The sequence below is a fragment of the Drosophila albomicans genome, chromosome X (assembly GCF_009650485.2).
Source record: "Drosophila albomicans strain 15112-1751.03 chromosome X, ASM965048v2, whole genome shotgun sequence".
Lineage (NCBI taxonomy): Eukaryota > Metazoa > Arthropoda > Insecta > Diptera > Drosophilidae > Drosophila > Drosophila albomicans.
Window position 1 is genome coordinate 6379237 of NC_047627.2, and position 14501 is coordinate 6393737.

The 14501-nt window shown below is 34.1% G+C and overlaps 1 protein-coding gene across 2 annotated transcripts in view; it reads left to right on the forward strand.

Annotated features, from left to right (window-relative positions):
* The first annotated feature begins 5391 nt into the window (after positions 1–5391).
* Positions 5392–14501, forward strand: part of LOC117578020 (ras-interacting protein RIP3) — a 34851-nt gene continuing 25741 nt past the window's right edge. The window contains exons 1-5 of one of the 2 annotated variants that reach the window (XM_052001887.1): positions 5392–5490; positions 6132–6234; positions 7961–8044; positions 10213–11146; positions 14295–14392. In XM_052001887.1, the coding sequence (XP_051857847.1) occupies positions 10990–11146; positions 14295–14392 (255 nt within the window). In that variant the 5' untranslated portion in view covers positions 5392–5490; positions 6132–6234; positions 7961–8044; positions 10213–10989. Of the gene's footprint in view, positions 5491–6131; positions 6235–7960; positions 8045–10212; positions 11147–14294; positions 14393–14501 lie in introns of those variants that run through there. The other variant, XM_052001886.1, reaches the window with a different exon arrangement.

The following is a 14501-nucleotide window of genomic DNA, read 5'->3' on the forward strand; positions in this document are numbered from 1 at the left end:
ATAAGTTGTTTAGTCATACAAAAAAAAAAAAAAAAATAATAATAACAAAGAAACGAAATTTCTGTCAGGCGCCTGTTGCTCTGTTGACGTCAATGTATTTAAATGATTTATATATTTACATATTGAAAGTAGTATATACATAAGCACTTATCACAGATGCTTTCACATTATTCCAGTTACAATTGCACTTATTATTGTTTCGCAAGCGCTGAGAAACAACTGTGAATAAGATGTGAATGAATTTGAAATGAATCAAAAGGCAACTTAGTTGTTCTCTTTTGAATTTTACAATGATTGATAATGAGATGTCAATTCAATATTCTCAGTTAATATGGATCAGTAATTATTCAATCAATTGTATCCCAAAAGCTTTTGAACTCTAACGGAAAACACTTTACAAATATCAAAATATTATTAAAATCTGGTCAAAATTTTCGCGACAAAGCAATACAATTATTTTATTAAATATATCAAATAAAATGTAATTTATTTTGTTGATTAAATAAAATATTGATAGAATATTTTATAATTTATAATTGTAAATATAATTTTATTGCATGTTCACGATGCGTTGGCCCACTGTGCAATGAGCAGCCGCAGTCACAGCCACCAAGGCGATCGCACTTTGTTCGCGCCATTGTCGCTATGACGTCAGTGTGGCCGACGTCGACAGCATGACGCAGACGCAACAGCGGCCAGTGGCCACAGACAGAGAGAAAGAGAGACAGCGAAAGAGAGGGGGAGAGAGAGAGAGAGAGAGAGAGAGAGAGAGCGATACTTACAGTATGCCATCATGATCAGTCATGCACACATGGTTGACAGCAAAAATTACCGCCCATCAAGCGGCATAAATAACAAACAATAATTAAAAAATAAAAACAAAACAAACAACAAAACAAAAAATGCAATTTTTGACTGACGTCGCCACTGACGCTGATATGACGTTAAGCAGTTGATAGCACACACCCCTTCCCCACACCATCCCCCGCGCACCAATGCAGCTAGTTGCGAAATTGAAACCACTTTAGGCTACACACCTGCAATAGACACTAAATTCTTTACACGATTGTTTTCGCATGTGTGTGTGCGTTTGTGTGTGACTCTGTGTCTGTGTGTCTGGCATTACGTCAATGCAATTGATGAGATGGCAACTACTGAAGGATAATCAGCACAGCACTCTCTCTATCTTGCGCTCTCTTGTCTTCTGTTTCTCTTTGGCGCTTTGCTCTTACAACGATTTGTATGTGCATGTGTGTGTGTGTGTGTGCACAGTGGCCCAGTGACCGAAATAACTCCAACTGGTTAAAGCAAAACTTTCAATTTGCAGGGGCGGGGCACACTTAGTGTTATTAGCCGCAGCTTAATTTGCAAAAATTTATTGTTATTATTGTACTTGCTCTCTTGCTCTCTCGCGCATGCGCAGACGCCATAGACGACGTCGACGCACGCACGCGCTGTTATCGGTTTGTTGTTGTTGTTTTTTAGGGTTGACAGAGGCAGCGCAAACGCAGCAATTTAGACAAGTGTTGCAACCCTGTTGTTGCTGCTGACATTGGATCAATTGCAAAAAGCTTAAACACTTAAATGTCTGTCAATCGCTCTTATTGTTTTGTGTATGTGTGTGTGTGTGTGAGCAGCTGTTTAATACCACATGCAAATTACATTTGAACTCTTTAATCTGCTTTTATTTCTCTTTCAATTTGTATTTGTGTTTTTTTTTTTTTTTTTTTTTTATTATTATTATTTTCGCTACTTTGTTGTTTTTTCGTGTAACGGTCGCGACGCAAACACGTTGACGAAAAGCAAAAAAAAAAAAAAAAACAAAACGGACAAGAGAACGAGACGAGTCGAGTCGAGTCGAGACGACGACGTTGGCAGCGCTTGTTTCGCGTTTCACTGTGCGCAAGCGACTGTTTTCTTTTTTTCTTTTTATTTATTTTTTTCGTTTCGACTTCAACTAAAAACTGACTCAAATTCTCACACATCGTGTTTATTTTTGCACAGAGAGGGGGTGGAGTGGCGGCTACTACGGCTCGTTGGAGGCTTGCCCGCCGTCGCTGTTGGTGCTGTTGCTGCTGTTTAAGCTGCTCTCCTCTCCACGCCTCTCTCTCTCTTTCTGTCACTCTCTTGCTCTTCGTTGGGGGGCTTTGCTAGTTAGTAATCTAGGCTGGCTTTGTTATTCTACACACGAGAGAGAGTGAGTTAGACTACAAACATATTTACGTATGTATGTACATATGTTTGTATGTGCATGAGAAGCTCTCGCACATTCTCACACACAGACAGTGCTAACATCTTGTTTATTTTGGGCGCGCATTTTTCGGGTAGTTAAATATGTATTAACATTAATTCATTGGACGCGCACACTTCGCACTCAACTGCCAAATGCAAACTCAACAACAATTGTTTGCAATGTTTATACACACTTTAGTCTACTATTATTTACCCTTAAATTGTATTTGATTTGTATGTGGTAGTCTGGTAAATAAAAAATAAAAATAAATTTATACTTAAATATATGTTACTTGTTTAAAAACAAGAATGCAGATTATACAAGAATCCATTTAAATGGGAGATACTGGAATTTATGTTGTTCTTTGAGATCTTGCAGAATAATCAACAAATGCAGTTTACATTCAGCCATTGTGTTTGTTTGAAGGGCGTGGGCGTGAGTGAGAGAGCACATCAAGATGACAGGCATTGTACCGTTACGACAGCGACGGCGCAGCGACTGCAATTGCGTAGGGCTTGTTGTGGTGGCAGGGCGACAGTCAAAAAAAGTATATATCGAAATCGTTATTGCAATTTTAACAACTGCCCATAAAATACGATGCAATATATAAATCTAGTATGAGTTACAAAATTAATAATAACGAATTAAATTTAATTCACTAACAACATAATCACAAAGCAGCCTATTATTATTATTATTGTCGCATGCATCAATACAGCTGTTGAAAAGTGGTGGCAAAACGATACCAGACTCGTGCTGAACTATCGATATGTGCGCACTATGCTGAGCTTTGTGGTATCGATGTGCACATTATTACGCATACGCAGCAGTATCGATATGAATATTTGTTAGCATTGCATTATTTTTTTAAATAGATTTATATTTGAGCTTTAACATTTCTGTTTTTAGCTTGTGCTTTTTGAATAATAGTACAATTATATTTATAATTATTTGTTTACCAGGGAAGTTGTAAAAAGCGTTCGATAGTTGAATCATTAAAATCGAAAGCACACGCAGTGAATTTAAATGGAGATTTTAGCGCCAAACATGCTTCGACTTTTACTGCTGAAAAAAACAACGCATTGAATAATAAATAATGCAAATGAGTTGTGGTAATATTCTGAGAATTAATGCATTTGCAGTGAATAAATGACCCACTGACAGTTGAGACATTTAACCGGTAATAATACAGATGACATTTGGGACACAGCAGAGATGAGCTGAGGATGAGCAGCAAATGCGAAATGAGAACAAACCCGAATCAGGATTCATGCACACTTCACATTTCCTGCTGGGTCATTTAGCCGAATTCCCTATTTTTCTCACGCAGACGTGATGGGAGGCGCTCTCGCTTTTTTTTCTCTCGCTTACTGCTTCGGTCTCTAGTTCTCTCTCGCTTTTATCTGTTCGGGAGCAAAGGGAGAGTCGATGTTGTTGGCTCCTTCGTGGCTCGTTAGAGTTTTAACCATGTGTGTTTGGTTGGGGCGCTCGTTGCTCGGTTGTAATCAGGCATCCATTATGAGACAATGTGTGCTGCATATATATGTAGCAACGAGGCGATGGCGATGGCGATGTGGGAGCAGCACCAGTCGCGCAATCAAGTCCAGCAGCCACAGTCGTCACACACATTGCAAGTCCCCGACAACAAGTCGCACTTCACACGCATCCAAAACGTGCCCTGGTTTAGCTTGTTCCGGTTCTGGCTACTCGTGTGTAGTCAATGGTAAATGCCTAAACTTAATGCCACAAATGGATATCTGTATATATATATATATATAAATATATATTTATATATATTACAACTTTAAACTTGAAGAAATTACATTAAACAGTGTCTATTTTTTTCTATGAAATTATTTTCTGTGCTCGCATTTTAAAATTAATCAAGTGCTCTACTACTATCAATGGACTGTGTCACGTTTTAATTATTTATAATGATAATATATTGTACATATGTATGTAGTACTTGTAAGCGTTACAATTTAACTGACGCCCTTTGCTAATCAGATACAATGTGTGTGCCTGCCTATCTATATAGTACAAGTATATATATATATATATATATATATAAATATATATGTATGTACGTTTGTGTGTCGGTTGTTGCCAGCTGTGAGAGGCGTGAGTCCTTGAATAAATAGTTTTATATCATGGCTAGCTGCACAATCGAATCGCATTTCATTGCAAAAATTCGCATGCAGAAATGCAGTTAAATCATATAACACTCGATAATCTAGAGTTGAAATAATATACTAAAATTACACACAAAATATTCAGCATACCAATTACATATATACATATGTTAATGAATTAAATCTTATATAACAATTAAAGATGCCAAATTTCGCATAAATTTCAATTGCAATTTCGGAGTGACCAAAGTGTCGGTGCAAATCAATCACTGCATCTGCCTTTAGTATATACTAAATACACGATAAGCTTTTGCAAGATCTGCTGCAGTCACTCACATGCGTGCAGGACTTTTTCAACTGGGTGGGAAATTTATGTGTGTGCTGGGGGGGAATTCTTTTTAGTTTGGTCCTTTGCTGCTGATGATGTCAGCCTACATTTTTTGTTGTTGTTATGTTGTGCTGGCCAGTGTAAATAGATAAACAAAATGTGCATAGAGTGAGTGAGTGAGTGTATAATGTGCAATTAGTTGTTTCTTCTCTTTCCACCTTCTTCTGCATGCGTGCGTGTGTGCTGGTGTGCTAGTGTGTGTGTGTTTTGCACCTTATTATTTTGGTTTCGTGTATCGTTAATGCCAAAATGAAAGAAAAGCGACGTTAATAACCGCCGACCGAGTGAGAGAGAGCCCACTGCGAGAGCAAAGACAGTGTGAGAGAGCGAACGCCTAGGAGAGTGCAAAAAGTGCGAGAGCCGTTTAGTTAGTGCGCTCTCGCACTTATGGTGCAAACTGCAGTGTAACAAAATACGAAAGCAGCGCAGCGGCAACAGCAACTGCAACAACAACAACACTAAGGAGAGCAAGAACTTTTGTAAGCTGGCGCCTCTTGTTTTTTTTTTTTTTTTTTGCATTTGGCGAAGGCCGAACGACAAACATTTGATGCTGCCGTCGTTGGCGTCAACGTCAGCGTCAGCGTTAGCGTTGGCGTTGGCGTATGATACTTTGGCTTCGGTCGGCACTTGCAGAAACCCTCCTCGAGTCCGCGATAAACGGCTAACGGCAAACGGCTGCTGGCTCGCTGCCTTTGCTGCCCGTTGTTTTTGCTGCCTCTCCGTCAGCAGTGTCTCGTGTATTATTCCGCGTATTCCAATTTCAATTCCATATCACAATATTCACAATATTAAATTACACGCATTTCACGCTTACTCCTCCTTCTTCTCCATTGTCTGTCTGCTGCTTCTTCTTTTGCAAACGACAAAAATTTTGTTACAAATCTGATTTTGACATATTGCGCTCATCAATTACAAATTGCAAAAGGACACAAAGCAACAAAAAAAAAAAAAAAACATAAAGATAAAGAAATGTGTAAGAAAAGCAAGTGGAGCAAGCAAAGAAAGCTCATCAAATTGCTTCCTTATCATTGCATAGGCTGTGTGTGAAAGTGTATGTGCGTATGCGTGTGTGTGTGACTATGTCAGTGCGTGTGTGTGTGTGTGAGAGTGGGTCTGAGTGTATGTATGTATGTGTGAGTGTGTGCTTTTAATTAACTTAGTTGCATTTTGCTGCTGTGTGTGTAATTCCTGTTTCAACAATTTCAACTTTTATAATCAACGCAAAGCTGCACACACACACACACACATACGCAGAGACTCTCACACACATTCACTCACACAAACACACACATTTGCAAGCACATAACTTCGATCCATTCCCAATAAGCACAGAAGCAGAAAACTTTTAATCAAAGAAAAATTTAAATAACCCAAACAGCAAAGCGAGAAAAGTGAAAACTGAGCAAAAATAACAAAAGTTGGAACAAAAAATAACAAATAAGATAAAATAAAAAAACAAATACACGCTTTTAGCCCATTTGGTGAGTACTCAACAAGGACCACAGAAAGAAAGTTTCTCCAAAGCCGGTAACCCAGAAAGTCACGTGCTATCCCCAAACTAAACCACCTACATATTATATACTATATAGTATTCCATCATAATAACAGTTGCACTTCCTTAATTTAAGAATTGTAATGTTGTGCTCGAATTCAGTTTGCAAAAAGTTCACTCACACAATAAAATAGTTTTTGGGGAGGTTCTCAACTTTTTAAAAGTAATTAAAATATGCAAATTGTTCTCAATGATTAAACTGTCTACAAAAGTTGTGTATTAAACCGCAAAGCAACGCGAAAGAAATAAAATAAAAATACGTTTGTAATAATATAATATACATATAAATAATATAACACAATAATAATATAAAATATCAATACAATATTACATATATGACAATATAATAATAAAATTTAAATTTCATAATTTAATCAATAAAATATATTATATATTATTGAAATGTTTCGATTAAATTAGGTTTGTTTATTCGCTACCAAACAAATTAGAAATAATTACCAATAAAAAAATACAATCTAGTTTGAGATCTGTAACGAGCTTTCAGAAGCTTTCTTAATAATTAAAGTCACTAGAAAAATTTGATAGAATGTTGAAGATTTTAATTAGTTTCGAATACTATATAATCTAGTTTGAAATAAAATAACAATACAAATATGATAATATAATAACAAAATATAAATTTCAGCTTTTATGTTTGGATTAAATTAGGTTTGTTTGTTCGTAACCAAAGAAATTAGAAATAATTACTAAGAAAAAAAAAATATATGCAATCTAGTTTGAAGTTTTGTATAGCTGAAAACTTAAATCTGTAGCGAGCTTTCAGAAGCTTTCTTAATAATTAAGTCACTAGAAAAATTTGATAGAATGTTGAAGATTTAAATTAGTTTTGAATACTATATAATCTAGTTTGAAATAAAATAACAATACAACAATAGAATATGATAATATAATAATAAAATATTATATAAATTTTAGATTTTAATCAATAAAATGTATTATATATTATTGAAATGTTTCGATTAAATTAGGTTTGTTTGTTCGTAACCAAACAAATTAGAAATAATTACCAAGAAAAAAAAAAATATACGCAATCTAGTTGGAAATTTTGTATAGCTGAAAACTTAAATCTGTAGCGAGCTTCCAAAAGCTTTCTTAATAATTAAGTCACTAGAAAAATTTGATAGAATGTTGAAGATTTGAATTAGTTTTGAATACTACATAATCTAGTTTGCAATTTTTAATCAATTTATATGCCTTTAAGTACAATTTCAATAATAATACAAAGCTTTTAGGTTTATTCCATCGAAGTGAATAAATGTCAGCAACTATTTTGTATAGAAACGAATTTACTTTTGTGATGAATGCATTTGAAATATTTCGATAATTTATAGTTGTATATAATAATTTAGCACATCAATAAATCAAAATGTGTTTGCCAAATGTTGACAATAAATGTCAACAACTATTTTGCAATGAAACGAATTTAGTTTCGAGCAAAATACTAAAGAAAATCACAAGGCAAACTAAAGACAAAGAAAATGTGTGAAATGTATTTGCTTCCGCAGTTGTCTAAGGTTAGGATTGGGTTTGCTTTGTATTCTTAAGTATATTTAGTATATTCGAAATGTTGTTCATTTATATGTATTTCTTTGTCTCTTTTTTTCTCTTTCTCTCCCCCGCGTTCTGCATGGCAGCAAGCCCATCTTTGGGCCACTTCAAACTGGCACATCAATTTTGGTTTTCCTATCCGCCACCTGGCGCTGGCGGCGGTTCCTCAAGTGAGTTGCATGTACGGGTTTTCTGTTTTCGTCTGGGTGTTGCAACATTTCTTTACTTCATTTCTTTTCTTCCACATATGAAATATATATGTACTACAAGCATTATTTTTTCCCATTTATTTTTGGTTACTTAGTTCTCCTTTTTTTTTTTTGAGTTAAGTTTGATTCGATTTTGGGTTTTGTTCTTTTTTGAGTTTTCCTTCTTCTAACGGCAAGTCTCTAAATGTACCCAGTCTCTTGCTCTGTTTACAGTTCGATTACTATAATACTATAACTACTACTACTATACTATACTATACTATACTATACTAAACTATACTATATATATATTCTTGCGTTTTGTATACGTATGTACGTATGATGTAACTGAGTGAACCTGAATCGTATAATCGTAAACTATACTCTATACTATAGATGTACAATTAATATATATATACTCTATAATATACCAGCAAAATATACTATATATGTATCTTAAATATCAACTATGTATTCTTCAACGTATCTGAGACACAATGCCATCAAATTCTTAAGTTTTCTATTTTGATTTAACAAAAAAAAAAAACAAAATATAAGAAACTGAAATTCCCTGATTCCCTTAGGTATTATATATATTGTAAACCTCTCTATTTCTATATATATATTACGTATGTTGTATGTATGTAGCTTATGAATTTTACAGACCAATTCTTTGAGAAGAGAAAACTGATCAGGTACGCCTTTGGATCATACTGAGTTTCAAATACGTAACTAGGAACAGAGTTAGGTTTTTAGTTGTCTTCTTCTTCTTCTTCTTCTTCGATTTCACATTTTTCGTTTGTTATTTTTTTCGTTTTTTTTTGAGAAAACTCCTTTCCCTATTGCATTCATTTATATATGTATAGTTGGTATCTACTTTTAAGCTATGGACATCATTCGAATTTTTAAACATTGCCGGCTTGCCGACTATTTAATACCCTTGCAGATAGTAGTAGTCTTCTGTATACGCTAGTTGATGTCTAGTAAAAATACCAAATATACTAATTATGAAATATACCCAATATTAAATACTGCTCGTAAAAATACCACAACAATGCATTATCAAAGTTTCCTTACACTAAAGCTAAAATACCAAAATAGTTTGAAAATTTCAGTATTTTAAAATACTACAAAAAATACTTAAATTCATATTACACTTCATCTGATGTGAAAAATTTCGAAGCTTATAACTATTATTCCTTTGAATTCACTAGTTTATTAACTTAGAAAAAATACCAAATATACTGAATATTAAATATATACTGCTAGTAAAAATCCTACAACAATTCAATTTCAATACTTCTTTCCAAGTTTACTATATAATTAGCTATTCAACAAATCTGAAAATTTTAGTATTTTAAAATACTAAATAAAATACCAAATTTCATTTATATTGGGCAATCTCTAAATTCTAAACTAGCATTCCTTTGCATATGCTAAATGTGGTACCTAGTAAATATACCAAATATACTAAATACCACTAACAAAAATACTACAACAAAACAATAGCAAAGTTTCTTTCCAAGTTGAAATTCATGAATGAAGAATGTTAATAAGCTATTGAGTAAATTTAGAAATTTCAATATTTTAAAATACTAAATAAAATACTGAAATTCATATTTTTGCTCATAATCTCCCCCAAAAAAAATAGTTAAAGATCTTAAAATTTTTATATTTTTATGAAGTTTAATTTACTTTATAAATTAATCGTCAGATTTTGCGGAAATTGTTGGGAAATGTTTTCAAAGTAAATATATATAATTTGTAGCAAATATTGCGAGTATATAATTAGTGAATTTTTGATATTTAAAATTTCGGAACTTTAGCTTAATTTATAAACTGTTCTGCAAGTGTATAAAAATATTGTACAACAAAAAAAAGTTAAATAAACTGTTATTGAGTTAAATGATTTGATTAACTGGTTTACGATTGACCAAAAGTTAAGCGCAAAAAAAATGAAATAATAGACAAAAAAAAAACATAACGAAAACGAAATTTATTAATAATCATTCACAATTTCGTTGTTTCTTATCTTTTCTTTGATATTATGTCGTTTAAACCACGTTAAATCCTGACACGCCACCTTCACCACGCCCACCGACCACCGACCACCGACCACGCCCACCGACCACGTAACGTAAACGCCACAGCTCAGCTAATGTTCTAATCGACATCGTACATACATGCATATATATCTATATAGTATATAGTTTCTTAATCTCAGACTGGATCAAGATCGTATCAAAATCTTTATATATATATAAATGTATGTGCATCATTGAACATGATTCGTAGCCAGAGAAACGCACACACATGCCCATAGCACACACACACACACACAAAGTGACACTCACACACACGAACACACACCAACACACTCACACACACACAGAGACAAAGATATATAGTTAGACGCTGCTGCAAGAGGAATTTGTAGATTGAGTGTGTTTGCTCGACCTCGAGGCAAGCACACATTGCACATCACATGCCGCAGGGGCCATTTATTCGACATTTTGTTGTGCCCCCCCACCCCCTCCTCCACCACACACACAGACACACACATTGACACCAAACCACTCACACACACACTCACACGCTGCTAATTTCGCCGTTAAACGCCGTCGCCGCTGTTGAGAAAGCAATGTAAACAAAACAAAGCAAAGCAAAAAGCAAAAAGCAAAAAGCAAAAAAACAAACCCAAAAATGCAAAGCAGCAGCGGAAGCATAAATAAATAATAAAAGCAAAATAAAAGAAAAAAAACGCAAAAGAAAAAACCCTCAAGAAACCGACAAAACAAAAGAAAACCGAGTAAGGAAAAGCAAAAAACAAAAAGAGAAAAAAAAAACAGAATAAGAAAAAGTAAAAGAAAAGTTTCGTCTGCTTGGCCACACGCAACACACGCACTTCAAAGGTTGCAAAAATGTAAATGCTCAAAAATCTCATACAATCGACACACCCACAACAACAACAACAACAACTACAAGTATTGCCAACTACATCAACAACAACAACAACATCTCCTACTATAACAACAACAACAACAACAATATCATCAACAACAAAACCAACTGACACATCTAGAGGTAAGGAGTAAGTCTGTCTCACTCACTTTGCTCGCTCTCTCTCGCTCTCTCTCTGTCTCGCTCGCTCGCTTGCGCTTGCTGCCTCGCTCTCGCTCTTGCTCTCTCTCTCTCTCTCACTCGCTCTATTGTAGCTGCTTGAACTTGAAATTTATCGCATAGTTTATTGTTTCTTATGATTATTATTATGATTATTATTCTATTAAATATATATTAGATTGTTCCGTTATGTGGTTGTAAAAACAGCGCTTTCGGTTTTCCCCACCTCCCCTTCCTCTTTTCTTTTTCTCTTTTCTTGTCTTCTTTTCCCATTTTTGTTTGTGTTCGTCTTCTTCCGTTTTCGCTTTGCCAAACACAAAAATAATTGTAAGCACTAAAAAATAACAACACAAGTCCATAAGTAGAATAACGTGTCTGCCTTCTGCCTTCTTCTTCTTCTTCTTGAACACCTGCCTCACCCCGCACACTCCCCTCGCATCTCAATTAACTGATTCTCCCCTCTTGGAGGTTATACTTATTACGGTACTCAAACACACACACACACACACACACATGTACTTAATACAATTATGGCACACACACTCAAATGCTGTCAAAGCATTTGCACAGATGTCACCTTATTTTTGCCGCTCACTGTCCACATGCTAATTGCACTGCAATGACACTGGCTGAAAGGTGCATACTCTCTGTGTATGTGTGTGTGCGTGTGTGTGTTTGTATTCTGTGTGTGCGAGGTTGAGTGCATAACAAGCTTTAATGTCCGCCAGTCAGTTTGCCTAGTTTAGCTTTCATTCATGTTCGATTTCTAACCGATAATGACACTGGCTGAAAGGGGTTACAAAATATTTGCAGCTTATCTATGGCACTTCTTTTTGGAGATTTCAAAAGCGATTTTGTAGTTGTATTGATTAGTTGGTTTAGCACTTTAAAGCTTCTAAATAACATTAGAGTTGATGAAAGCTTTAAGCAGCTTTCTGATTAATTTGTTGCAATGCATTGATAAAATTGAATAAAATTGATGAACAAAATGTTTAAGGTTTATCTGTGGCACTTAATTTTAAAGCTAGATTTCTTTTTAAGCCATTTTCATTTAGCTGGTTTAGCATTTTAAAGCTTATAAATAAAATTAGACTAGCTAAAAGCTTTCAACAGCTTAATGATTAATTAACTGGAATAAATTGATATAAATTGAGAACAAAAATTGATTAGTTGGTTTAGCACTTTAAAGCTTCTAAATAACATTAGAGTTGATGAAAGGTTTAAGCAGTTTACTGATTAATTTGCTGCGATGAATTGATGAAACAAATGGTTTAAGGCTTATCTGTGGCACTTCTTTTTAAGCCATTTTCACCAGCTGGTTTAGCATTTTAAAGATTCTGAACACAATTAGACTAGTTTAAAGCTTTCAACAGCTTATTGATTAACTGTTATGTAAAGGGGCACAAAATATTTAAAGCTTATATGTAGCACTTTTTTTTAAAAGAATAAATACATTTTATTTGTGTTGTATCCGTTTGTTGGTTTAGCATTTAAAAATTAGACTAGTTGAAAGCTTTTAGCAGCTTACGATTAATTATGTGCGATGAAAAGGGCCACAAGCCAAACTACATTTGTAGAACTTCAATATATATTTTTTTAGAATATGTCATAACTAGTATTGCTTCAAAGTTTAGCTAAGTGCTTTAAGCAGCTTTCTTTTTAATTAACTATGCTGAAAAGAGTCGCAATTTAGCTAAAGTTATGCTGTAAAAATACTAATGTAAATCGTTTAATTCGTGATATATATTTTGAGTGGTTATGTTAAATAAACAGAAAGCTGCTGGAGCTTTCAAAAAGTTTTTTTATGCATATATTTATAAATTAGAAGTTTTTAAAGCTGCAGTGAGCTTTCAGAAGCTTTTTATATAATTAAGTCACTAATAAAATTTGATTAATATTTATTTTGACTAATTTAGACCAATTGTGTTGTATTATTTAGCAATATTTAGTAATACTGGAGATTGTCAGTTAATTGAGTATAAGGACACATATTACAACAATGTCTGTGATAAGCTCTTTGCCGCTTCATGCAGCAATTTATATTACATTGAAATTAAAAGTAATCATTAAATTGTTAGAATATTTAAAAAAATTAGCAACGCACTTGGATAATTATAAACTTGAACTTGGAAAACAGAATTTTTTTTGATAGTTTGCCATGCTAGAAGCTTTAAATCAGCAATTAGATGCTTTAAGCTGTTGCTTCATGTGCTTTTAATTAAATAAATACTAATAAAACTTGCAAACTTTCAGGTTCGAAGATTATTAGATTAGTTGATTAGTAGACGCATAGCCTTTGAGCACTTTTGCATATTACATTTAACAACAATGTAGAACATGAATAATAAAGTTCGACACAATAATTGAACACACAATACGCATTAATTGAATGAAAGTGCACACACTACGTATGAGTAATAATTACAACAAAATATACAAAATGCAACTATCTAGGGACAAAGACAAAATCGAATATAAACTTGGCGGAGCCAGCTAATTGCAAATGGAAAACGGAATATTAGATTTAGTAGCATATTTAATACTTAGTCTAGATCTTTGTAGCTTTGAATGCCTTAGGGAAATATGTAGCGAAAACTAAAAGAGTTTTGTAATTAGCGAAGCCTTCTCTACATTATGTTGGAGCGTAGAACTTTTTGCTTTCTATACACCATATACAAGTATATTTGAAGTTTTCAGTTTTGGTTTTCGGTTTTGTTGTTTGTTAGTTGTTCGTTCGTTCGTTTGTTTCGTTTCATTTCCTGTTGCCTGTGCATAGAAATGGAATGTGTTATCGAGTTGTCAGCATGTTGAACTGTCCTACAAACAAACTCTAAAATAAGGAAAGAACAAACTTGAAAATGTTTACTCTACTTCTTTAGATCATAAACTATCGAATGTTCTCTATATATAAAATATATATTTTATGATTTAACTACAAAAGAAAAAAACAAAAACCAATTTCTCTTGCTTTTGACATTTGTTTTCGCTGCATGCCAACAAGAAAATACTGAGAATATAAAAAACTGCAATTGGAATTAATCAAATATTTGTTGGCAACATTTCTTCTCTCTCTCTCTCTCGCCCACTCTTCTTTCTCTTTCTCGCTATGCAGACAGCAAAACATCGCAAACCGACGAGGAAAAGCAACGCGATCGACAGCGCAACGAGCGTGAGGCCAAAAAGGAAGAACAGGACGCCATCAATTACAAGGTGAGTGTGTCAGTGTGCAGTCAACTTCTTCTTCTTCTTCTTCCACTACCATCTACTACCACTACTACTACTACTACAACAACTGCTGCGAGTGCCGTGTTCTGTGTGT